General features: G+C 41.2%; 1 protein-coding gene across 4 annotated transcripts; it reads right to left on the reverse strand.

The window, feature by feature from the left end:
* Positions 1 to 4,488: 4,488 nt before the first annotated feature.
* Positions 4,489 to 27,814, reverse strand: PRDM4 (PR/SET domain 4). 4 transcript variants are annotated; one of them, XM_070410989.1, is made up of 12 exons: positions 27,788 to 27,814; positions 27,161 to 27,427; positions 23,541 to 23,674; positions 20,290 to 20,475; positions 17,105 to 17,899; positions 12,967 to 13,116; positions 11,898 to 12,016; positions 10,858 to 10,943; positions 9,931 to 10,058; positions 8,984 to 9,298; positions 7,492 to 7,660; positions 4,489 to 6,148 (listed from the first exon to the last, which is right to left on the reverse strand). In XM_070410989.1, exons 2-12 carry the CDS (start codon positions 27,169 to 27,171, stop codon positions 5,836 to 5,838), a joined length of 2,406 nt encoding a protein of 801 aa, XP_070267090.1. In that variant the 5' UTR covers positions 27,172 to 27,427; positions 27,788 to 27,814; the 3' UTR covers positions 4,489 to 5,835. The 4 variants fall into 4 exon arrangements, with proteins under 4 accessions (XP_070267090.1, XP_070267088.1, XP_070267089.1 ...); XM_070410987.1 differs by lacking the exon at positions 27,788 to 27,814 and adding an exon at positions 27,633 to 27,720; XM_070410988.1 differs by lacking the exon at positions 27,788 to 27,814 and adding an exon at positions 27,607 to 27,687.
* Positions 27,815 to 27,922: the final 108 nt, after the last annotated feature.

Raw genomic sequence — 27,922 nt, forward strand, 5'->3', positions numbered from 1 at the left:
TCAACAAAGTGAGTACAGAGGGAATATACCTCAACATAATAAAAGTTACAGGAGTTGGCAAAAGTAGCTTTACAGTTGTGAGTAGGTGAAAGTTTAGTCTTTGTTGTATTTTCCATATGAACAACTATAAGCTAACTCTTGCCCACTTTTGTACATGGCAAGCTTATCACTAACATACTGGTGAAAAGCTCAAAGGTTTGCTTCTCTGATGTTATAAGGATGCTGACTCTTGCAGTTTATTCAGCACATTATTGGAAGCTCTAGTCAGAGCAACTAGCGGGGAGGGAGTCGGGGGGCAAAAGCATCCAAAAACTGTTACTATCCATAGGTGAAATATAGAAAACCCTAAAGACTCCACCAAAAACCTGTTAGGACTATAAAACAAATTCACTAGTTGCAGGATATAAAATCATAGAAATCTGTTGCATTTCTATACAATAATGAATTACCAGAGAAATTTAAAACAATTCCATTTATAATTGTACCAAATAAAATACTTAAGAATAAAGTTAACCAATGAGGTGAAAGACCTGTACAATGAAAACTATAAGACACTGATTAAAAACAAAAACAAATGGGAGATTACATACTCATAAATTGGAAGAATTAATATTGTTAAATGTCATAATTCATCTCACTAGCAGTAGCTAGATTCTCACTGCCTTGAAATCCAGCCAGGGTAAGGTAACTAATCGAGATAACTCAATCAAGTGACAAAAATCTCTTCAAGCTAGTTTAAGCAAAAGGAATTTATAAAGCAGTGTAGACAGCTCATAGAATCACTAAAAAAGGCTTGAAATGGAGTCCAGGCTGAATTCTAGGAATGACTCCCAATCCTACACCACAGAAGTAAGCTTGCAATGTACAGCTGCTGCTGCTGCTGCTATGATCAGGATGCTACCTGCCACATCAAAACACCCGCCACAGCCATCAGCTCCAAAATGACATCACCCTTGGTGAGATCCAAGCCTGCATAATAAATAGAAGCCCCAGGCCCTGTTTGTCTCCCCACGTAACTCATTTCTAAATCAAACTCTCACCCAGGGACACCAGATCAGAGGAACGTTGGTTTTGTTTGGAATCGTAGCTCTAAAGGAGCCTGGGAAGTGGTTTTTAACTTTCCAGACTCTACAGTACAGAAAAGCATGATTAAAAGGGATTGGCAATCTCCAGTAGCTTCTTTGTATAATTCCTGCTACTATATATAGACAACATGACCAGACAACAGGCTTTTCCCTTAACAAGAGGTATTGGAGATATTTCCATGTAACATAGATTACCTTGTCCTTTTTGACAGCACTGTATTATTTAATATAGATGTGCCATAAGTCACCATTTTCTTCTGGAGGACATTTAGGTTTTTTTCCATCTTCAGTGTTAAAACCACATCCTTACCACACCTGCAAGAAGGGAGGACACCCCCCGCCCCTTTTTTTTAAATGTGTGTGTGCTTCTGGACTTGAAATTAGATTTCCTGGTCACAAGCCATTGTTTTTCTTTATTTGTGTCCCTACTCCACCACCTTAAAATCTAATGTCTTTTTCCAAAGACAATATATGCTCAATGAATGGATCATCCTGCTTTTCCCTTGTCATGAAACACTGTGTGCATTTTGGGAATTTCAGATGCTAAGGAGCCTGGTACACTTTCTTCCAGTTACTGCATTATCTGGTTCAGGCATTTTGAAAAAGTCCCTAACAGAATATTATGTCATCTCACACTTTTGAATAATTCTTTTTTCATAGACAAGTGCCAGTTGTCCAGTTAAGAACAAGGGCCCCCACAAAGGGGTTTTCTGCTTATAAAAGTGCATTTCACAACCTCAGTGCAAATGTGCAACTACTATGGGTAGCAGTGTGGTGCACCTAAATGAGGTGTCAGAACAGCAGCATGTAGATTAGCATGGAAGAGAACGCCGGAGGAAAAATACATACATTTTAACAAGTACTCCAAGGCAGCAAATCACTGGACACGGAAGGGAGGAAATCTTAAATTTCTGAACTTCATTTCAACATCTATAAAAAGAGAGTAAAACCTACTACTATAATATTCTATGAGGACTAAATAAATGTTAAACTAAAATACACTAGTGCTGTTACAGATGTAAATGTCACACATGCCCTTAGACCATGTTAGCTAAGAAGGGCAGGAAGTTATCTATTAATCAATGGTAGATCATTCAAGAAGCAAACTTGCCTTGGCTGGTTTGGTTCAGTGGATAGAGCGTCGGCCTGCAAACTGAAGGGTCCCAGATTCAATTCCAATCAAGGGCACATGCCTGGGTTGCGAGCTTGATCTCCAATGAGGGGGCATGCAGGAGGCACCCAATCAATGATTCTCTCTCATCATTGATGTTTCTCTCTCTGAAATCAATAAAAATATATATATTTTTAAAAAGAAGTAAATGTTCCCAAAGTCAGTACCTTTCTCTTTAAGTGATTTTCACTTAATTTTGGCCATAACGGATCTTGATTTTAATCCTATCCCAAAGCTCATCTCCAGCCTGTGCCTCAGCAAATCTGTAGCAGCACAAAAGGTGTGTGTTTGGGGGGAGTGGGGGGCGGGGACGGGTGAGGGGATGGGTTCAGCAGAGCAGAAAACAAAGACCAAGGCATGCTTTCCATGAGCTCCCTAGACCATGTATATAAATAAATATGTTGTCTAAAGGGAATAGATTTTCTTTGTGATCTTGAAAAGACTTGTAGCCCTAGTGAGATCCCAATTTTAGCCAAGCCACTTTTAAAGAATCAATAAAGCTTGGTGGTGTAGGCACAGGCTGCCATTCCTAGCTGTGCAACTGAGTGCCAATTACAGAAATTGTCTCACAATTCCAGAGACCAGAGGTCCAAGAAGATTAAAGTGTCAGCAGAGCTGTTTCTTCCGAGCCGTCTCTCCTCGGCTTGTCGATAGCAATCTTCTCCGTGTCTTCACCCTGTCCCCACACTGTGCTTGTCTGCAAACTTCCTTAGTAGGACACCAGTCATTATTGGATTAAGGCATGTCCTAAGAAACTCATCTCTATCTTAATCACTTCTCTGAAGACCTTATCTACAAATACGGCCACATTCTCAGGAACTGGGGTTGAACTTCAAAATATGAAGGGGGTTGGAGGACCATCTAACCCATAACAGGCAGTAACCACTTGTATACCTGAAAATATGTCGTTTTTGAGGGACTAAGATGTAGCTGGGTGATCAGATACTGTAAGTTGACACTAACGATGGGCTGACAGTTAAACGTGTTAACGAGGAAGTGTGTGTACAAGTCAACAGGCTGGAACGGCTAAAGGAGACTAGTTCCTGCCACCCCTTTGCCCTCTGATGTGCCGAGGACCTCAGCTCAGCACACCTGCAAGGTTATCAGCAGCTCCCCTTCAAGAAAGGAAGCAATGCACACACACACTGACCTACAAGAAAGCTAACTAGTTTCTAGGCTTTGGCCTTGAACACTCAAATTATGCTCAGTTTTACTTTGTAGGAATAAAATCTAGGGCTTCTTGGGCCATCTATAACTATGTATTTTAGGATAGAAACCTGTACTAACCTAAAACGACTGTTTACTGTACATCAACACTGTGAAGGCCCTTTACGCATGTTAACTAACTTAACATCAAACAGTATTATCAAACAGGAAACCTTATTTTCTACTTACAGTAAACAGAGGCATAGAGAGGTCACATAACTTGGCTAAGGTTACAGACCATCACGCAATAAGCCCAGGTTGGAGAATGTTCAGTCGGCTCTAGCGCTCTTATATCCTGCTTCTTGCCATGACCATGTCCCCGACACAGCAGCAGAGACGGCCACCTGCAAAAGGCGGAGAAGGCTCAGAGCAAAATCTTGTCAAAGGCCAGTTACTAATGTATTCATCTCATGAGAAGAACTTTGAATGTACATTTTAAGTCTAAGAGGTAAAAAATGAAAGACGGCGGTAAATAAGCAGTAAAAGTTACGTTCTCACTTAAAACTGTTTTCCTCTATTGTTTTTACATTAGGCTTAACCATCTTGGGCAGCATTTCAACCAGCATTAGGCAGTGAAGGAATTTAACCAGCATGAGCTACTGAGATAAAGGAAGAAAGGAAGCTTATAGTTCCAGCACCCATGGTTTCCTGGGAACACGGGTGGCCTGCCTTTGGCAAAAGGCTGAACTTGGAGCTGCTCCAGTTGCACTAGAGTTGACCTGCCCTGATGGAGGCACCCCTACATACCAACACCTCACCCCGCCTCCCTCACTGTAGATTAACCACAGCTCTGCAAGGAGGCAGCAGAGTAAAGGCACTACGTTAGGGAGCAGCAGGATACAAGCTGGAAACACAGGCGGCAGTTTAAGCAGTTATGCAGACACACATTTCAACACGATCCCTAAGCCACCGTACTTAGGAAATCCTCTCTCCATTTCTAACCTTTAAAAAACTCAAGTTATACCTGATTTTCTCCCAAAGGCTCATTCTTCTCCTTCTTCCCCAAAATGAGATAAGAAAATACTGTATTTTTTAAAAAGTTTTTATTTTAATCCTTCCTAGAGGAATACAGATTTGAATGCAATACATTCATTCTATAAATACATTAGCAGCAAAACCTTCCCACCAGAGTCCTTGCTACTCCAAACCAGAGGATGTGCCTCAGCGCAGGAGAGCGTGTTCTATCAACCGTCAACTTAAGGATGTCTGCTTTTTGCTGAAAGCACGTGAAACCAGGGGAAAGACCAGACGGACGAAGAACTAAGCCGGGACCCTGAAAACACACCCACATGGGTGTGTTTCTGCCTTCCAAATCCTTTGGTATTCACCGTGTTTAACCAGTGAAGTTCTTCACCAGAAAACTGGGCAGGCCTAGCCTTGCAAATGCCCCAATGTATTTGCAGTCATTTGTCTTTGAGTTGGCAACAGTTTAATGATGTCTTGATCCTTTTCAGAGGGTAAACCAGATATAAGGGATCATTCCCTCCTTCCTTCCTTGGGCCGAGGTGCCCCTTTGCCCGCTGAGTCTACGTGTGCTTATGGCTGGGAGTTAATCCAGCAGGCATTACTTAGCTCTACACCTCCAGGTCCCCTTTGGCCAGGGGCTGGATGCTTTATTGAGACAGAGATAGGTCTAAACCTACACAGATATCTATAGAACAATAACCAGGTGCCTGACCCATAAAAGCTAGTTTCTTGGGCAGTGGCCCTGGCATCTCTCCTTTTCTTCTCTCCATCATGGCCTATTGCATGGCTGCTCCTTTCTTATCTGCCCTCCGGGCACCTGCTGAAACTTTGGGAAGCAAGATCTACTCTAAATTCCCAAGTAGAGATTAAGGCGGGTGGGGCTTTGAACTTGTTAGCTGCAAAGGAGCTTACAAGTTTTCAGCTTACTGCTGTAATCGTCTGTTCGGGGACAAATACGTCACAATAGTCCATATGAAATACAACACTAGAACCACAATCAGCAATTGGGATGACTATGAGGCAGGGATCAAGTTTAGAGTACTAGGAAATCCTAGTTCTGGGAAGAAAAGTGAACAATGAAATAATTTAAAATAAATCTTACTTGTTTGGGCAGAAGGCAGCTTTGACAAGGGCATAAATATAACCAGATTATCATGTAAATACAGACCTCAAAAGTTGACTTTCCTTCCCACACATGACTTAAAAATAGGACACATGCTCTCTTTTCCCAACCTGTTTTAGTGTTTGCATTAGGCTATTCCCCGTAAGTGCTTTATCCATTCCCAGTCTGTTTTGACTGTTTGCTGGAAGGAAAATCAGAACCCTTTTCATATAAAAACCATTGTAGTGAATAACCGGTTATGTTTTTCCCTTTGCATTTTCCATCCAAAACATTTGGCATCTCCTTTATTTATGTGCCGGCAGAGACTCATCTGCTGAATACACAGCACTGTTCATCCGACAGTCTTCTGTCCCCACAGCGTCTGCCAGCTCTTCCTCCTCTGAGTCATCCTCTTCTTCCTCCTCTTGTGCTGAAGAACTGGAGGTGGGCCCTTTGCAGGTTTTCAGGTGACGGGTGAGATGATATTTGGTTAAATAAGCTTTTGTACATTTTTCACAGACATAATCCCGCTTTCCTTCATGTGAATTGAGATGTTTCTTTAAATGATTTGTTCTCAAGAACGGTTTGTCACACTTGGGACACTTGATCTGGCGTTCTCTAAGAGGAACACAAGAAAAACATTTGGTTGGATTACAAGTGACAACTGAGGTCCACACTTATCCTTCACCACTGCAGGCCCTTGTCAGAGCAGCCCTGCCCGTCTAGAATCAGACATTCTATACGAGATGCAGCACACAGGCAAATCATAAAACATCTGTATCGTTTAAACAGTATAGACTGACTTTGCCTATTTTGGCATCCTATGTAAATGGGATCACTCTGGATGTATCTTTTTGGTCTGCTTCTTGCACTCAATATGATATTTGTGAAATTCATTCAAGTGGCTGCGGGTATCAGTAGTCTGTTCCTTTACATTGTGGTAAACTACTTACAAATACACAACTTACCTTTTGTTAAGGTATTTTGGTGGTTCCAGTATTTATCATCACAGGCAAGACTGCTACCAACATTTCTATACCTGTATGTTGGCTTGCACATATACATACTCAGGAGCAGTGTAGCTGGATCAAAACATATGCACATCTTCAACTCTACTAGATGAAGCTAAACCGTTTTGACAATTTCGTTTTATCTACATACATGTCCATCAACAACCATTTCAGAGTTCCTGTGGCCTACATTCTTACCAAGTGGAGACTCAAATTTGAAAATGTTTAAATGTTTGCCAATTGGCCAGTCCTTAGCTGTATCTCAATATGGTGTCAATGGTAACCCCTACAACAAAAATTTACCCAGCACAAAATGTCAGTGCCAAGGTTTGAGAGCTGAAAAGAACCATAGAGATTATACAGACCAGGAATTTTTAAACTTTTTTGAGCAGTGGAAAGCCCAGTATGTGAAACAGATAAAAGGGTTACAATCCTTCAAGGAGCGGTGAGGTGCAGTGGGAGGCTCTGAAGCCTAGCCACTCTTAGCGTTTCTACTGCCTTCTCCCTCCCAGCAGGAGGATCTTGTGAAGCCACAGAATGTGGAAAACGAAGCCCTGGACTTTATGGAGCTTACGTCCTAGTGGAGGAGTTACACCATAAACAAATAAAAACATATAGCATGATAGCAGGTAGTAATGATGAGTACTGTGAAAAAAATGAAGCCAGGTAAATGGAATCCTATTTTAGGTAAGATGGTCACGGAGGGCCATTCGTAGATGACATTTGATCAGAGACCTAAAGGAAGTGAGGGAGGAAGACGGGCAGAAGCAGGAAGGTCAGCTTCTGCTGAGGGCCCTCTTCCTGGCTTGTCCTCACAGAGTGGACAGAGTAAGCCCACTCTAGTCTCTCTTCCTCTTAGAAGGACACTAATTCTATCAATGGTGGGTCCCACCTCATGACCTCATATAAACCTCATTACCCAAGGAGCACCCAGGCTGTGGAGTAACTTACTGTGTGTGGATGAGCACATGCTGCTTGAGGTCCTGCCTCCGCATAAACAACTTGTCACAGTAATCACACTTGAGATTCTTCTCGCCCGTATGGATCACCATGTGCGACTCCAGGTGAGCCTTCTGGGTGAAAGACTTGTCACACAAAGTACACCTGTAGTTCTTCTGACCTGCACATTAACCCAAAGGATCACATTGTGACTGAAACCACTGCCAGCCTCTCAAGATGAACAGACCCCGTGTGAGTGTGTGGCAGAGGCAGGAGTAAACAGAACTGTCTGGTAGTTGAAACTTCACTTTCTAGGGCCATCTTCCTAGAACCACCCAGAGCCACTGAATTTACATTCATCAACTAGTGCCAGTGAAGCTAATAAATCTGACCTCCATCTGGGACTGCTTAAATATATATATATTTTTAATGTTTATAGCAGACATGCTATAAAATATGAAAAAAAAAAATCACATCATCCTAGGGCCCAGTCTATAGGTAAATATATTTTAACAACCTGTATGTATAGTTTTCTCTCTCTCTCTCTTTTTTAAAAAATATATTTTATTGATTTTTTACAGAGAGGAAGGGAGAGGGATAGAGAGTTAGAAACATCGATGAGAGAGAAACATCGATCAGCTGCCTCCTGCACACCTCCTACTGGGGATGTGCCCACAACCAAGGTACATGCCCTTGACCGGAATCGAACATGGGCCCCTTCAGTCCACAGGCTGATGCTCTATCCTCTGAGCCAAACCAGCTAGGGCTCTCTCTTTTTTTAAACCTATCATATGACTTCATAAACCAGGGATGGAATAAAATTCTTCTAAGAATGCAGAAATCAGATTACACTAGGTCAGGGGTTGGCAAACCTTTCTCAAACTAGTCAGTATTTTAAGTCTTGTGGGCTATGCAGTCTCTGTGACTACGCAGTCTTAATGCAAAAAGATGAGGAAGAATTTTACGTTCAAAGATTTGGAGAACAAATGACCCAGCCAAAAAAAATGAAAACCTCATCAGTTATTTTATAGTCTGTATGAAAAATGTAAGTGTTCAATGAAAGCAGTTGGTTTGCATGGAGTTTAGAAAATAGAAACTCAAAAAACAAAGTTTTAACAATGTTTACTGAGCAATATTCAAAGGAGAAACGCTGGCTCCGGCTAGTGACCCAGACTGAGCTCTAAAAGGAGGCTCAGGCTATTTTCACAGAATTTCTTTTGCTTTAAGTTCAAACAAATGAATCAACTTCCTGATTATTAACTGCATTTTCCTAGTCTGGGCGCCTAGAAAGTGGAGCATCTTAACTGCTGGAAAAAACTCCCTCTGAGGAATGAGTTATCCCACAAAGATTTACCATCCAATGAAGTCCTGCTGCCTGCCAGCGGGATTCCTTCTCTAACACCTTACCTCAACTCTACCTGCAAGACTACCTCCCTGCAAAGCCTTTACTACTGCAATTTCTAACTGTTGCAAAATTCCACACTGATGGTCCAATACAACTTACCTGTATGTATCTTGAGGTGGGTCCGCAGGTTGCTGGGATCACTAAAAGCCTTGCTACAGAAATCACACTTGTGGGGCTTCATACCTATGTGACCCATAAAGTGGACATGAAGTTTGGAAGGAGAGATAAAAGCTTGGGGGCACATTGAGCACTTCCACTTCCTTTCTTTGCTGTGGCCGGGCCTGTGGCTGCTGCTGTGGCCCTGGCCAGGAAGATGGCTATGGATGTGGCTGGTCAGGTGGGCTTTGAATTCTGTATAGGAATTGCACTCCTTGCCACAGTTACAGAGGTGCACATCTGGATGTTCAGGAACACCTTGAAAAAAATTAATATCTCCTGATACTTCCATTTTAAAGCGTATTCTTGATATTAATAATTTTTGCTTACAATTTTTCCCTTTTACCCAAATGTCCATCTTGCTACTACCTATAAAAGTAAAATGTCTTATTCAATGCTCTATTCCCAGCCTCTCAAACAGTGCCAGAAACACAGGAAGCACAAATAAATACTGCACTATAAGGTATATTTCCTAGGGGAAAAAAGTAAGATTCTGTAGCACACACAAACTCAGACATCACTTGTCATCGTGTATCATCATGACACAGTGTAAAGAAAGCCCAGGAAGGCTAAATCACTCAAGGAGTTCTGCCGTCCTTTATGAACTTCAATTGCAATGGTACTGGCTCAAAAAGCAGCCTGGGGAACTTCAAATTCCCCAAATCAAAGTGCTAACACAAAAGTTCATTTCATATGAACACTGCTGGTCAATAACACTCAGTTTGTGAAGAACCTCAGAGAGTTTAACCTTTCAACAGAGAGGTAATAGTCTGCTTTTATATACACAAAGGTTATCTGATGTGTTTCAGCGGATATTTAAACCTTTACTTTTGGTCCTTGGTGTTCTTACGACGCTAGATTCATAACAAACAAGTCATACATTAACTTACCAATCTGCTGAGCATAATCCCGGCTGTAATAAAAGAGCAGTTCGTTTTCAGGAGGAATATCTTGTGAAGTGTAGAAATAAATTTTTCCATCATGGGGATAAGCCACCAAATTCTGCTCTTCCCGGTTCCTAAATTACATTTAATAGATCAAGCATATTATTTTTGAAATATGTACTAAACACATCATATCCCTAGAGCAAAATCTTCTATGAAAACTTAAGATATAATTTTTCTGGGTCACTTTTCTAATTCCCTATCCTATCTAGTGTGAGGGATGTGTGCAGAAACAGAATTCTTACTTCAGTACATCAGTTTATTGCTCTTTACAGTTAGAAACACTACAGTCTGTTACTGAAAGCAAATAAATTAATCTTTATATAAACAATATGACAAAGACACAGAGATAGATAGCTGAACGAGAATTAACCACAACTAACAGTCAATATAAAGAGAAGGTACGCCCTAACCGGCTCAGTGAACAGAGCGTCAGCCTGCAGACTCAAGGGTCCCGGGTTTGATTCAGGTCAAGGGTATGTACCTTGGTTGCGGGCACATCCCCAGTAGGGAGTGTGCAGGAGGCAGCTGATCGATGTTTCTCTCTCACTGATGTTTCTAACTCTCTATCCCTCTCCCTTCCTCCCTGTAAAAAAAAAAAAAGAGAAGGTACCCACTGGAAAATCTAATGGTAACAGTATCATTCCTTATTGCACTGGTAACTTGAGTAAACTGTTCATTAAAGGGATAGTTTCTTGTGTTTTCAATTTATAATTACCACTAGTCAACAACTTCTGGAGTGAAGAAGGGCCTTAGCCTTAAAGTATGTGCAGACATCAGTGTAATTTGCATTTTCCAGCTCCGCATTTTACACAAAGCTTCCTATTGAAAACCATCTGAATCACAATTCCTCTCACCCAAAACTACTCTTACCTGGCTTTGCGCACAAACATCATCCAATTACATTCATTTTCGTCAGTTGTAACAATGCAAAATTCTAGGACACCGTTGTGGTATATCTGCCAAGAGAAGGCATATATACACATCAAATGAACTGACAAGCGATACAAAATGCTACTGAATTAAGGCCATCTCACTTAGTTTGCAGCTTTCCTAGTCAATGTGAAAAATACATAGTTGCCTTCTCACATGCCTGTCATTTCCCCAGTCCCCCTATTCCTAGCAACCAAATAAAGACCATCAGAGACCTACAGTTGGTGTTCAGTGTACAGAATGGCAGTGTTCTTGACATTTTGGCTTGACTGGAAAAGATACACACACAAAAATCAGACAGTCTACTTGTTTTCATCACCTACCACATGGCACAGAACAGCTGAATGGACATTAAGGTCAGAGAACCATCTCTTCTCATTCTTCTCCAATGGACCTAGCATTCTTCTATGTTCCCTTTTGGATACCAAAATTAAAGTCCCCAATGCCAGTGGCACCTTACTTTCCAACTGTCCCAGGACTCACTTTCCCCTCACTTCAATTTTACAGCATCATTTCCAATCAACTAGGATTCAATATAAACTGTTAGAGGATATGTTGTTAAAACCTGTGCTTTCAGTCCTCCCTTTGGAAAACTAGAGAAGCAACCTTACCTTCTAATTCTAGAACCGTTTCCCAGGCTAAACATTTGAGGAGTGTTTTAGTTTATTATAAAGTAAGACTTTCATCATATAAACAAAGCTCATAGCCTCAGCTGTCACAAGTAATTCAAAAGGAGAATCATTTGATTATCTAACAAAATGGAGACTAAGACAGTTTACCGTCTATATTCAATACTGGTGTTTTGCTATGTAATATACAGAACTTGGCTACCAAGAACAGAAAGGATGGAATATTAAATAAACAACTGACAGGCAAATGGCACTGTATCATCATGGCTAATTTTGACCTTTACATCACTTTTAACTACCTTATAAAATAAAAACATCCAAAAGTCACGCATAAGTTTCATAAACACTGACCTTCCAGATATGGTTAACTGCCTTGTCTGTCCATTCTGCTACTTCCATGGAGTGACTTTGCTGGCCAATGAGAGGCCCAAAGCAAGTCCGCACAGGAATGGTTTCTCCTGTCCATACACCTGTCAGTGGAAGGACACCGACTATACAATCAGTACCTGAAACATCTCTGGACACAGAGAGTGAGTAGCTTAATCCAAGCAAAGAATCTGATTTTCAGGGAACCTGAGAATTACTGGGATTCCAGGACTCCTTAGAGGTAGCTAAGTCATATGAGTATGGAAAAATGTAATGGATAAAATGGGCTCAGAAGAAATATGCAAAGAAGTAATATCAGACATTTCTAAACCCAGTCTTATACACAACGAACCAAACCATGTCCCTCCAAATACGTTATTTTGGAGTTATCATATTAAAAGACTAGAGAATATTATTCTATTATAAAAATATAAAGCAACTGCTAAACTTCTAAAATTGTTTGTGCTTAAAGCACTGCTCTATATTATCTAAGCTGTTTCATGCTTCCAACTGACATCAAGCTACCGCTGAGAGAATAATGAACTTTGATTCATATTTTCAAAGAAATGACACAATACTGCAGAAACCATGTTAAAGCCAAATATGGGTAAGCACACTCTGGCAGTATTCTTTACTCTTTTTCCCTAGAGTATTAGACAACTTACACTCAATTTCAACGTCTTTTGTAACAAATGGTTACCAGTGGTGAATTTTGCATGTTTCTATAAAAGAACGAAGTTTCAAGGAGTGTTTTGTCATGGTAATTCTTAGTGGATGCTACAGTGAGAATAAAAGGGAAATCTTCAAAGACTCAGGCCAGGATTCTCTCCTCTATTCAATTCTGACTCTAAGTAAGGAGATCATTTCCAATAAAGTTTTCAACTTGATTTATTCCTATCACCACTGGACAAGATAAATATTCCCTAAAAGGATAAATCCTGAGCCATAAATTGACTTTTGGATCAACCAAATAGTCACTAAATTATACACGCCCACTTTTACAACTCTGCCTCACAAAGAAAGAAGACACTTGAGGGGGTTTTATGGTTCTTACCAACTTCTGCTCCCACAATTGACTGGCGCAGAACAAGCTGCTTTGGGAGAGAAAGCCTGGCTCTGCTCTCTATTGGAGTGTCAGGAACAAAAGTCACTGGTCCGTGATCAGGGCAGTCTGAGGGATAGGCTCGGTCACAGAGGGTGCACCCTACAGGTGGAAAATTTGAGAAACACAAATGAGTTCACCTCAAGCAGGCTAAATTACCACCTGCTCTTCTAGTTAAACACTAATTACTAAATTGTAACCAGTAAGAAGCAAGGTTCTAGCAGAAATACTTTAATCAAAGAGCTACTCTTATACTAAAATATATATCAACTCCTCTCTCTCTTCAGCAAGATGTGACTTTTTCCTTTTGATCTAACAGGACAAGTTTCCTATTCAGTGCTTAAGAGCAAGATTGATTTAAAAAAATAACACTACATTTACTTCAAAAATCAAGTTAAAAAAAAATCAAGTTCAGTCATCCCTGGACACATCCTCTCATATGCTTTAAATTATCTCTAGGTTACTTACAATACCTAATACAATGTAAATGCTATGTAAGTACTTGTTATACTGAATTATTTAAGGATCAACTTTCTGTAATTTTTTTTCTATCTGCAGTCGGTTCAATCTGCAGATGCAGATCCTGTGGATACAGAGGGCCGACTGTACACTATTCCTTACATTAAGTAGATAATATGATGTTCTGCAGCCTGAAATTGGATTCCAATTCTACGAACTATAAGAGGAAACTGGGCTGAAATGCTTTCAGTCATGCAAAGCGAAGATGACAGAGCCAGCGGCACCTCTATTCTCTTTTGCTTCACCATAAACAAACTGGCCAACCAGATTTTGATGGCAGATTTTTAAGCCAAAAAGTATTTATAACCTGCTCTTTGGGCCAGCAGGCAGAATACATTCTTGCAGACACATCTGCTTAAAATTCTTAATTTCTCACTGTTCATATGACCTTTGTATACTGTTGTCTATGCTTACTATAACTTCACTTTCACAAGCTCATGAGTGTCCTCCCTCTCCATAAATCTTTTGCTCTATTCTTTTATTTTTATTTCTCTCTGTTAAGGAAATAAATTCATGCCTCTATTAGCCAATGACTGAGTTCAAACTTTCCCAATTGTTCATAAAATAAGTGGAATCCATAAACCTTAGAACCACTGCCATCCAAGTGTCTTTTTCTGCTAAGTAATCATTAGAAATTCTACTTAAATGGCATAAGGTGTCAGAAAGTTTTCATATTTAGCCAAAGAGTAATAACATATTACTTCAACTACTGCTTGGTTAAAAAGTCTTTGAATATCCAATTAGAGATCTCCCATCCTTGATGAGAACTGATTAACGAGAAGGGAATCACCTCCAAACAAAGGAGATTCAGATTTCATACAACAGAAAATGCTTAGCTGTTTCTCCAAAGATATACAAATGGCCAGTAAGTACATGTAAAGTGACTCAACATCATTATTCATTAGGGGAAGGCACACCAGACAATAAGATGTCACTTCACACCCAAAAGGATGGTTATAATAAAACAGAAAGAAAGTGCTGGCAAAGATGTGGAAAAACTGGAAGCCTGATATACTGATACTGGAAATATAAACTGTTGCATCCACTCTGGCAATTCCCCCAAAAAGTTAAACATAAAGCAATTTTCCATTCTTACAATGAGGCAAAAGTAGGTTTACAGTTGTGAGTACACAAAACTGAGTTTATTCTTGTTTTATTATTGTATTCTTTTCCATATGAACAACTGTAAAGCTACTTTTGTCCCATCCTGCATATCCAAGAAAATTTAAAACACGTTCATTCAAAAACTTGTACAGGGTGCGGCAAAGTAGGTTTACAGTTATAAGTATGCAAACCAGTTAGTTTATTCTTGTATTATTATTTATTAATTATTGTATTATTCTCCATACAAACAACTTCAAACCTACTTTTGCCCCCCACCTTTATATAAATGTTCCTAGCAGCATTACTCATAATAGCCAGAAAGGAGAAACACAAATGTCCATAAATGATAAACAAGATGTGGAATACGCACACAATGAATATTACTCTCTCATAAAAAAAGAATGAAGTACCGATGCCTGCCAAAATACAGATGAGCCATGACAACATTATGCTAAGGGAACAAAGTCAGACACAGGAAGCCACATATTGTATGACTCCATTTATATGAAATGTCAAGAATAGGCAAATCCATGGAGACAGAAAGTAGCTTAGTAGTTACTTGACCATGGGATGGGGCGATGATGAGTGACTGCTGATGGGGTTTCTTTATGGGGTGATAAAAATGTTTTGGAATTAGACAGTAGTAATGGTTACACAACCTTGTCAATATACTAAAAATCACTGAATTGTATACTTTAAAATGTGAATTATATCTCACTTTTTAAAAACACATTTAGAAGAGGATCCCACTTTTTAAAAAAGGATCAACAGGCTAAATTAATGAGTCTACATTACATTCCCAGATGAAACACTCTGACCGTAGCTGGTTTGGTTCAGTGGATAGTGTTGGCCTGTGGACCACAGGGTCCGGGGTTCAATTCCCGCCAAGGGCACGTAGCTTGATTACAAGCTCCTCCCTGGCCCAGGCCCTGGTCAGGGCTTGTGCAGGAGACAACCAATCAATGTGTTTCTCTCACATTGGTATTTCTGTCTTTCCCTCTCTCTTCCACGCTCTCTAAAAATCAATGGAAAAAATATCCTCGGGTGAGGATTTTTTTTTTAAAATTTTAATTGTAAATTTGAGACTGAAAAGGTTAATAGGAAATGTCTCTCCATTGCCTGACTTCTGCAACACCAGAAGATTCATTCTACATACTTTCCTCACCTCCTGATCAGTCTACTCTGGAAGCTTTTTGCTGCTCTATCTTAATATCCCAGCCCTTTTGACATTCCACTCTTACTAGATGACTTCACCCCCCTTCCATGGCCATGATTAATACCTTAATGCTGAAGATCCCTACGTATTTCCAGACAGACAGATCTCTGAGCTCCAGATTCGACTTCTCATTAGACATTTCTACTACGCATCTTATGGACACTAAAATCAGCATGTCTAAAATTGGCTTCACCATCACGCCTCAAAAAAATTCATCTACTCCTCCTCCACCAATCATTATCCTAAGAAAGTGTTACTACTATCCACCAGTTTTCCTTGCCAAAAACCAGGGTTTACTTCCATAACCCTTTCTTCCCCTAACTTCATCCACTCAACAAGTTTTACTTAGTTCTTGTAAACATCCTGCACTTTTCCTCAACCTTTACTGCTACTCCGTTAGAAAAATCACCTTTACGGCATCTTCTTTATCTACTTGCCTCTAACTAGCCTCCCCTGGTAAGTTTCCCCTGCCTCTTCCATGCCCTTGTTAGGTGCTCCCCCTCCTTAGGCCCCTTTAGCACCTTGCACTTAATCCCATCTTCGCACTTATCACACCGTACGTAATAGCCTGTTTACTTGCCTATGCCTCCCATCAGACTACAAGCTCCTTAAAGGCATGTGCTGGCTCTTATCAACCGTTTTCTCCCCAGCATCTAGCAGAGGCTGGCATATAATAAGCAATCAACATGTTTCCTGCATAAATGAAGGATGTGGTGACACCAACAAATTGTTTTTATACTACTTTCTTTTTGTTGCCCTATAAAAAGAACTTTTACATGAGCAACTATGGTAATTTATATACATTCTGAGCAAAAAGAAAATTATATCCACCTGTATTTCTCCATTGGGATTTTTAAAAAGTGCACAATTTAATAAATGTTATGTTGAAGAGCATAAGGCATGTCACACAGACTACCTTACTAAAGTTTATTCCTGTAATTAACTATTTGTGAAACCTTGGGAAATACCTTATGTATTTTGGGGCTAAACTTATCTGTAAATTACAGAAATGACTCTGTTTCCTTACTTCAGGAGGATGTTGTAAGAACCAATGAAATGTCTATGTATCATTTGACTAACCTGAGGAAAAGGCACCACATTAATATAAAGGACACTACTAAGCAACGAAAAATTACAAAGCCTAGTTACTTTCTAAACTTCTTTAACACCTGACTTTGTGACTAAGCCTGTTAGGAATGATGGCCCTTTCCACCAATATTTCCAAAACAAAAAAAGGCTAAGCACACTCACAAATTGTAAACAAGGTTGCCATATTTTCTTTGTTTGAATTGGAATCTTCCATTTGCAGTGAAGGTGGTACAAAAGAAAGACTGTCTGAAGATACATCTACATGACCTGTTCCCATAGCAACCTCCTGGGTGATGGAGGAGACAGCCACAGGTTCTAGGCTTAGGCCAACTTCATGGAGGGAAACAGATTCTAGGGAGGCGAGGTTGTGTGAGGTAGAGAGTGCCACGCTTACAGAGTTGGTGCTCATGGCCACGGTGTGAATAGAGTCACTGAGGGCACTGTCAGACATCCCGTTGACCCGACTTGCAATGTGGTCTGTCTCCATGACCACAGGGAGCTCCAGGCCATTCCCATGAATGGGTATCACACCACCATGCCCTACAGTGTCTGCCGCAAGGTTGTTGCTCACAGAATCCACAGACAGAGGTTCATGACTTCTGGAGCCATTTGGGATTTGAGAATGCTCGCCTGCAACACCATCCATTGTAAGCTCTTCTGCCATTCCATCTGTAGAGATGGGGCTAGTAACCCTAGAGACGTTCTCCATAGTGATTGTTGTGTCCAAGGCCACCTCATGGCCATCACTGGGATGAAGACTTTGGGCACCGTGTGTGTTCACAGAGCGAGAGTCTATTGAAACAATGCCTTGTTCTAATCCAACATTTCCATTGGACTGGTAGGGATCTAGTGCTGAAGGGTTGTTGGCAATAGATAATGCTGTATTACCATCAACATTTATGGAGTTGGGGTGGATGTACTGAGGAGGTGGTCTGTCAGCTAAATAAGACAAAATGCCTGAGAAAAGGAAAAGATAACAGATTTTTTAGTACATTGTTAAAATAAAAATTCCAAATGCTAGAGCTACAAATATAACTAAACTAAAATAATCTCCTATCTACTTCTTTGGTTTAATCCATATATATATATACTTTATAAATAGCAACATACATATAACATAATTCAGTTTTTCCTATGAAACTCAGAAATCATAAAAAATTAACTGTGTTCCTTTGACATCCCTAGAAGTTAATCATTTAAATGTTGCCTTTTATACATGGTGGGAATTCCTGAGTCCTAAGATGCTAAAATTTGCTCTATAAGAATTAAAATGTAAAATAATTTAAAACTATATCTTCCATGTGGAAAAATAAAATATAACTTATTAAACTATCATAATACACTACCAGCGGTTCTCAACCTGTGGGTAGCGACCCCTTTGGCAGTCGAACGACCCTTTCACAAAGGTTGCCTAAGACCATTCTGCATATTAGATATTTACATTACGATTCATAACAGTAGCAACATTACAGTTATGAAGTAGCAACGAAAATAATTTTATGGTTGGGTCACAACATGAGGAACTATATTTAAAGGGCCAGAAGGTTGACAACCACTAGGCACTATTCAAAACAAGTCATAATTGTACCTGCTTTATTGAAACAGAAAAAGATATTTAAACACTCGTGCTTATGAAGATGTAGTGAAATGGTACTTGCTGCATTGCCAGTTGGAGTGTAATTACCAAAACCTCTTTGGAAAGGATACATATTAAGAATCTCAAAAACATTCATACCATCTTGCGTAAGAAATTTCTTAAATGCATTTTGTAAATATTATACACAAAGATGTTCATATAATGGTAATTAAAAAATGGAAAAACAAAACTGTCAAAAAAGAAAGCTGATATAATAAATCATGAAATACCCATTCAATAGAATGTAATGCATCATTAAAAAGGATATTATGAGCCCTAGCTGGTTTGGCTCAGTGACTAGAGCATCCACCCACAGACTGAGGGTCCCGGGTTCGATTCCAGTTAAGGGCAAGTACCTTGATTGCAGGCTCAATCCCTAGCCCTGGTTGGGGCACATGTGAGAGGCAACCAATCGATATATCTCTCTCACATTGATGTTTCTCTCTCTGTCTCTCCCTCTCCCTTCTACCCTCTCTAAAAATCAATGGAAAAATATTATTGGGTGAGGATTAACAACAACAACAACAAAAAACAACAAAAAAAGGATATTATGAAAACCAGGTAGTAGTTGAGGAAAATAACTATGTAAAATTAGAGAAAAATATTAAGTGAAAAAAGTAAGGATACACAATTGTATAAAATAAACAATCTTAATTACAAAAAAAAAACACAGTAAAATCTATACACCAAAATAAAAGACAGGAAGGATGATGGGACTATGAATGGTTTCCCTATTTGCTAAATTATCTAAAATAAGCATTTAATAACTTTTGTAACAGAATAAAAGTTCAATAAAGCCCTGGCTGGTTTGGCTCAGTGGATAGATCATTGTCCAGAGGACTGAAGGGTCCTGGGTTTGATTCCGGTCAAGGGCACATGTCTGTGTTGCAGGCTCAATCCCCAGTAGGGGGCGTACAGGGGACAGCCAATTAATGATTCTCATCATTGATATTTCTATCTCTCTCCTTCTCCTTTCATCTCTGAAATTAATAAAAAAAAAATTTAATTTTTAAAAAGTCAATAAACTTTATAATAAATAATGACACTGTAGCAGAACATGTGGTTGGCAGGAATTATAATTGCAGGATTATAAAACTGAACCTAGGAGGTGCTGGAAGAGAAGGAGAAAAACTGCTATGTGCCATTGGGAAATAAAGCTTAGTCAAACTACTATTATTAATAACTAGAGGCCTGGTGCACAGATTCGTGCACTGGTAGGGTCCCTCGTCCTGGCCTGCAGGGATCGGGCCAATACTGGCTGTCCAACATCCCCCAAGGGGTCCTGGATTGCGAGAGGGCGCAGGCCAAGCCAAGGGACCCCACCAGTGCACAATCAGGGCCGGGGAGGAACCATAGGAGGGCTCCAGGGCGTGTCCGGCCCATCTTGCCCAGTCCCAATTGGCTGGACCCCAGCAGCAAGCTAACCAACTGGTTGGAGCATCTGGCCCCTGGTGGTCAGTGCGCATCATAGTGACTGGTCGAACGGTCGGACGAATGGTTGGACACTTAGCATATTAGGCTTTTATTATATAGGATATGTTATCTGTATATTCTAAAAGGAAAAGTACGTAACTATAAACAGATAGTTTTCCTGACCAAGATATTAATATCTCATTGTGACAAACAAAAAAGCATTATTCAGTTCTTCATGCACTAAGGTTGAGTCAACCCTATTCTTTCTTCTAACCTCCCAAAGAACTATCATACTTACCAGGTAAAATGGTCCTGAAGTAACTGCTCTCCAGATGGGGGTAAGGTGGTGGAGGTAGGGTGTAGTTTCTTTCAGGTAACCCGCACATCACCCCTCGATCGCCAATACCCATTGGCAGCATCAGAGACAAAGCAGATGGCAGAGAGCTCAGGGAGGGACCCAGGTTTGGAATTGCCACTGGCAGGCCTACAAAAAAAGAAAAAAATGTTTAAGTACTTTAAAACTTTGTTGTACACCTGAGAGTAATACAAAATAATACTGAATGCAAACTATAGTTGAAAAATAAAAGTACTTAAAAATTCTCTGTACAATCACTAAGTAAACTTAGAAAGGTTGTTGCATGTGAGCAAAAATCTCACTGAGTAGCCCTTTACATCCCAGATAGGTACATCCACAAAATGTCACAAAGTTAGTTCGAAAGTTAGTTTTAAAATACCAAATTGGCCGAAACCAGTTTGGCTCAGTGGATGGAGCGTCGGCCTGCGGACTGAAGGGTCCTGGGTTCGATTCCGGTCAAGGGCATGTACCTGGGTTGCGGGCACATCTCCAGTGGGAGATGTGCAGGAGGCAGCTGATCGATGTTTCTCTCTCATCGATGTTTCTAACTCTCTATCCCTCTCCCTTCCTCTCTGTAAAAAATCAATAAAATATATTTAAAAATAAAAAAATAAAAAATAAAAATTAAAAATAAAATACCAAATTGATCCTCCAATTGTCTATATCGCTCTTTAGTACCAAACATTTAATTGCAACTAAAAACCTAGTTTAAATAGGATTTAAGAAATCAAATTATAGAGAGATACAAAAATGGGAAGAAATATACCAGAGTTCATAGGAATGATCTCTGAATAGTGCTATTACAGGGTTGTTGTTTTCTAAACCTATTTTTACTTTATAATAGTTTCCATTTCATACAGTGAGAATATTTCACTTCTGAAAGTTCATAGATATGCTCCTACTTGGAAAATCTAGTTTAAAGTTAGACGTGAAATTGTATATAAATAGTTTCATAGTCTTTTGTATATATGCTGTAACTTCATGATTAAAAGAATATAACCGTTAGATTGTCTCTACCTGGAAGTATACCTATCTGCAAAGTGTTGAAGTGACTCTTACTGTGCCTAAGTATCATAATGAATACTCACCAACACAGCCAATGCTGATCTGCATTATTTTTTGCCAGTGGCAATTATTTTTTAATAGGCTTTTCCTCCTAAACAAGTGTACTCTAAAAGGAATGCCTAAGAGATAATCAAATGAATTAACAACAAATTTTTAGAACATTTTTTGCATACTTAAAGGAATGTAAAGAGCCCTCGTTATGATGAAACTTATTTAACTCTGCATTTTAGTAATGAAGCAGTAACATATTTAAACAATTTATACAAGGTGTCCCCCCAAAAAATGTATACATACTTTAACAGCTGATAGCTCAATTCTGAAAATGAGAAGTATTTTAATAAACACTACCCTTATAATTATTCAAAGTGTGTGTATACATTTTTGGGAGGACACCCTACAGATTCAAATACTCTTTTTTGTTGTTGTTGTTAATGCTTACCTGAGGACATTTTTTCCATTGATTTTTAGAGAGTGGAAGCGAGGAGGAGAGACAGAGAAACATTGATTGGTTGCCTCCTGCACACTCCACAACCTGGGTCCAGGACCATGGTTCATGCCCTTGGCAGGAACTGAATCCATGACCCTTCAATCTGAGGGCCGATGCTCTATCCACTGAGCAAACCAGCTAGGGCAGATTCAAATACTCTTAAAACATTAACTCCTGCCAAAACCGGTTTGGCTCGGTGGATAGAGCGTCGGCCTGCAGACTGAAGGGTCCCAGGTTCGATTCCGGTCAAGGGCATATACCTTGGTTGCGGGCACATGCCCAGTGGGAGGTGTGCAGGAGGCAGCTGGTAGATGTTTCTCTCTCATCGATGTTTCTAACTCTCTATCTCTCTCCCTTCCTCTCTGTTAAAAAATCAATAAAATATATATTTAAAAAAAAAACATTAACTCCCATTTTGATCAAGAAGGTTCAATACATTACAATGCTGTAGGTCCTTAGGAATCACTAGCTTCAAGAGAAAAAGAAAATTGAACTAGGCAGATAAAAAGGTCTTAAAAGAATAATGTTGGTGGAAAATGAGCTTCTCCTGTACTCTTATTCTCTCTGAATATTGAGCTCCATCTCTGGTGCTTCCTCTTTCCCCATAATCTAAGCCTGGCATATTTGCAGTTTCCAATTTCAGATGTAGAAATTTCTCATGCTCTTTAAGAACATTTAGTAGAGTAACTTTAATTCTCCTCTATCAAGCAGGGACAAAATGCCAAGATAAATAGGTAATCTTATATAATAAAAGCTAATATGCAAATTAACTGAACAGCAGAACAATCAGTGGAATGACCAGTCGCTATGATGTGCACTGACCACCAGGGGGCGGACGCTCAACATAGGAGCTGCCCCCAGCTCGCAGGCCCCCCAGGCCAGCCAAAGCGGGTGCCAGCGGGGGCCCCCAGATCACCCTGCTAGTCACCCCACAAATCGGCCCTGATCACTAGCCAGGCCTAGAGACCCTATCTATGCACGAATTTCATGCACCGGACCTCTAGTTGTATATAATAAAAGGCTAATATGCAAATTGACCGAACAGTGGAACAACCGGTCACTGTGACACACAATGACCACCAGGGGGCAGACGCTCAACACAGGAGCTGCCCCCTGGTGGGCAATGTGCTCCCACAGGGGGAGTGCCACTCAGCCAGAAGCCGGGCTCACAGGCTGGCAAGTGCAGTGGCAGGAGCCTCTCCCACCTTTGTGGCAGCGCTAAGGTTGTCCAACTGACGGCTTGGGCTTAAGCCATCAGTTGGACATCCCCTGAGGGCTCCCAGACTGAGGGAGGGCGCAGGCTGGGCTGAGGGACAGCTTCCCCCCTCCCCCCCAACACTGCACAAATTTTATGCACTGGGCCTCTAGTCTTAGATAAAATACCAAGTCAATTACAGCTCTAGACAAAAGGTCACCAACTGAAGAAGAGGATTGTCAGAAAAAACTGCTACTCCTATCCACCAGAACTCCAACACTCTACAAAAATGTCTTCTTTCACTGTGCAACTGCATGTGGAACTGCCGCTCAGACCTGCTTGGCTTCTCTCTTCCACTCTTAAAGGGGCTTTGACCCCATCTGGGCTCTATTTAGAATTGATAATGCAGTAAGTGTTGATATGCAGTTGCTGTCCCTTACCACTCACCTGGGGCAGGGATGGCATTGTGAGTGGGTGAAGCAGCCAACCCCAGGTGACTCCCTGAGACTGGCAAGGCATTGCTCACAGAGGATGAAGTCAGCTGCTCCATCCCCACTGGGCTCAGGTTCATTTCATTCATCCTAAGAAAGAGCACAGTAACCAGTTATGCAAACAATGTCAGTGAGTCTGCTTAAGGAACTCAAGAACCTAAAACTTGACCAACTATTATTTCATTTTTATGCTCACATCTTAAACAGGATTGTACCTTGTTTCAATTAGGCCTGCCTTGTTCCAAACCCTATTCACACTACCTAAAGCAAAGTTTGCAATCCTTAGCGCACAATGGCAACGAGGGTTGGGTTGTTTTTTTAAACTACCCAAGTTTTTTCTTTCACAGGATCTGTTCTCTTTAGTTGGCTTATTACTTTAAACCAAGACTTTACAGATGTTTGTTATAACCTGCACAAAGAATATTCGCTAATTCTTTTCACCAGGAGTTAAAATGATACTGGATCTGAGTTAAAGTATTAATGGTATAAAAAAGCACCATACATTCTCATGGATCAGCATTTTATTAAAATTCTGTATCAACATTTAATTAATTATCTTAATGACATCCTCCACATATTGAGGTTTGTTATGTAACCTTTACCAGATACTTTTTGAAAAATTACTTCCTATCTCTCACTTCTTCAAAATAAGGTAAAGAAACTGAGTCTCAAAGAGGGCCTGCCATAATCCCCAAATCACACAGCAATTAAATGGAAGAGCACAGATTATGCTACAAAATAATGCCAAAAAGTTTTTCCATACACCAACTTTCCATCTACAGAACACTTCTGGCAGGCAGAAGAATGCAAGAATCACATTTTCTATGCAATCCATGTTGTATTGCCATTAACAACATCATTAGAATAAAAGTAACAGTGATTAGAACAAAACACTATTAGAGGTTGTTATCGATAAGTATTAGATCCTATGTCAGTCTGTCATATTAAAAATACTGTATTTCAAGAAGCTAGCCAACAGGTTATCCAAAGGGGGACACTAATGACCTCCAAGCCTTATAGTATCACAGTAATGCATGTTCTTCTGCGTGTGCCTTTGTACATGGGAGGGGTGAAGGGGAAGAGAAATCAAATGTGTCCACATATTCCTTAGCCGTGAAAACAAACCTAATAGGCTTTTTAATTCTGAACAATAGCATATCAGCTATCAACCAACCTGAAAATAATTAAAAGCTAACACTTATTACTCTTGTTCTATGTGTGTTAGGCACAGAGTTTAGTGATTTACACGTAATTATCTCACCTAATCCTTGTAACTACTGGGAGGTAAGGAATATTCTTAATCCCATTTTAGAAATGAGGAAACAGACTCAGAGACACTAAGAAACTTAACCACAGATTACATAACAAGTGGCAGACTTGGGATTTAAATCCAGGTCTGCCTAATTAATAAAACAAACCTCTTAACTGAAATTGAAAAAGACAATTACAATAAAAGAACCATTTTGCAAAAAAAGTCAATAAAAATATATTTTTTAAAAAGAACCATTTTGCCTTTTACACAGTCCCAATAGATTAAGATCTGTGTATTTACATAGTGGGGTATGCTTCTAGTCCTGCACAGACCTGTTCCTGCACTATTCTATATTCACAGGCTCCAACCTTATCCCTGGCCACGTATCTCATAAAGTTAAGCTCCCAGACATTAATAAAGTACGTTAGGCCAACGAGTATACTACCTTGTACAGAGCGCGCACTTGGAAATACTGGAGACTGGATGGAGTTGTGTACGCTCATCCTACTAGAAAGACAACTAGAAGCACATGACAAATGAGGGACACCTGATAAAGGAAAGCACCTTTATAACAGTAATTATGCTATTTAAAAAAGTGTAAAAAAAATCCTTATAGACTAAAACCATAGCAACCCTAATTTTGAAAGTTTCGGGGCTTGGGTTACTTTAAAACAGACTTTTCCTGGAAATTGTTATACCTAGAGTTTTTAGTCAAAACTCAATCACTGGAGCAGCAACGACCTACAACAAATTGGTTACAATAATTTTTCAAAGTACAATTAAAACTCTGAAGCTTCGAATACCATTCTGAAAATTCCTCAACACTAATCTGTGTGATAATCTTGAGATAAAAATCAAAATGGTGTTTCTAGGTTGACTTCTAAAACCAGTTTAAACCAGAGTTCAATGTGAGAGGCTCAGCAGATTTCTGCTGTTGTGAGTCACCAAAAAGTGATGACCTCAGCAGCCATGAACCAAAGGTGGCTGGTATCCCACAGAGAGACAGCAGATGAAGGGAATTTACAGTATGGCCCTTATCTGACTCTCACTCTAACATGCAATTCTATCCTAACCACCTTTCTCAAAAGGGATTCCAGGAAGCAACCTTGGGAAAAGGACCCAGAATCAAGACACCAAGCACTCTCTTCTTCCCTCCTTGCTCCTTACAAAATCATTTCTTTCACACTTCTACCGTTGCGTGCTTCACACTGACCTATGTATGAACCATGTGCCAGGTGCTGATCTTAAAACTTTACTTAGATCAGTGGTTCTCAACCTTCCTAATGCCGCGACCCTTTAATACAGTTCCTCATGTTGTGGTGACCCCCAATTTCATGGTTACAAACTGAACATAATTAAAGCATAGTGATTACTCACAAAAACAATACGTAATTATATATGTGTTTTCCCGATGGTCTTAGGCGACCCCTGTGAAAGGGTTGTTCGACTGCCCACGAGGTCGCGACCCACAGGTTGAGAACTGCTGACTTAGAACGACATATAAGCAACTAACACTAACGAAAATGCAGTCATTTTGCAAAATGCAATAGTCATTTCAATGGCTTTGTTTTCTGCATCCTAAGCACAAGGCCTATGAAAAGGCTCTAAAAGACCAGCCATCTAGAACTATTTCTGTACTGTACTGACATGGTACCCAAAAGTACCTAACTTTAAACATCTGCATCAAGGTTTTAGAGTTAAGAACTTCATTTCTCCACTATACCAGCCAGATGGCAAGGAACCGAGGGAAATCCAAAGTGAGGCCTGGTGATGAGCCGAACGCACGCCTTGGAACCCAGACAAAAATAGTATTAAACGCTCAAACAAGTCGAAGGCACAGGATAAAGGTGTCAACGAGCCAACAATGATGTATGGCTAATCTGGAGCAACTGTTCACATGTGAAGTTAGGCTGAATCAGAGTCTAGTCAACCCCGTTTCTGGAGTTCTGGTTGCTCCGGGGCGCGAATCCGTATTTGCAAACTGCACTGGTACCCTTCCCAGTGGCACCCACAACGAAGGCACTCAAAACTCTCACGTTCCCTGACCGGTTTGGCTCAGTGGATACAGCGTTGGCCTGCGGACTCACGAGTCCCAGGTTCGGTTCCGGTCAGGGGCTTGGACCTTGGTTGCGGGCACATCCCCAATAGGGAGTGTGCAGGAGGCAGCTGATCGATGTTTCTCTCTCATTGATGTTTCTAACTCTCTATCCTTCTCCCCTTCCTCTCTGTAAAAAAATTAATAAAATATATTTAAAAACAAAAACTCTCACGTGCCTGATGTTTTCCGAAGACGTCGCCAGCCCTGAGCCCACCTCACGACTCACCTGGGATGCATCTGCTTGGGGCCAAGTACCAGCGAAAAGGGCACCCGGGGGGCGGGGAAGCTGCATCGGGGTTTGCGTCCCGGGGTCACGTGCTACCGCATCTCGCTCACAACCGCTGCACACAGGCGGCCCCACGCCGCCAGGGCCGCCCCGGGCCGCCCCACTTCTCCCGAGGGCCGGCGGCCGCGCACCCGCTCGTGAGCTGGGACATGCCGGGGGGCACTCGGGACTTCTCCTCCCGAAGCTTCGGGAGGGGGGCTGCCCAACCTGTGGGAGAGGACAGGGCGGTCACCAAAACACGGGGAGACTGCAGTCTCCTCCCTTCGCCGCCCGAGAGCCGGGGCCTGGGGACACCGCCTCCCAAAGGCGGCGAACTCGCCAGCCCCAGGGCCAGAGGCCCGCAGGCCGCCCTCGCCCCCTCCCGGCCGGGGCCGCGCGCTGCCCACCTGCCGGCCGCGCGGGGGGCACGCACCTGCCCGCCGCTTTGTTCCTCATCCGGGCCGAGCTCACCTCGGGACCCTCCCCGCCCGCTCGACCCCCGCGCCCCAGGGGTCGCTCGCCTAACGTTTCCCGCCCGGCCCAACCCAACCCAGCCCGGCCCAGCCCGCAGTCTCCCCGGGGCCGCACCCTCGGCGCGTTTCCGGATCCTCAGCCACTCCCGGCGCCCGCCGCTCCGCCCCTCGTGCGTGCGCCCCTCCCCGTCGGGACCCGCGAGCGGCGACCACGCTCCGGCTCGCCCCTCCCCCAGCGGAGCCCCTGCCG

The sequence above is a fragment of the Myotis yumanensis genome, unplaced genomic scaffold (assembly GCF_028538775.1).
Source record: "Myotis yumanensis isolate MYYU_CA2020_CCGP unplaced genomic scaffold, mMyoYum1.0.hap1 SCAF_3, whole genome shotgun sequence".
NCBI classification, from domain to species: domain Eukaryota; kingdom Metazoa; phylum Chordata; class Mammalia; order Chiroptera; family Vespertilionidae; genus Myotis; species Myotis yumanensis.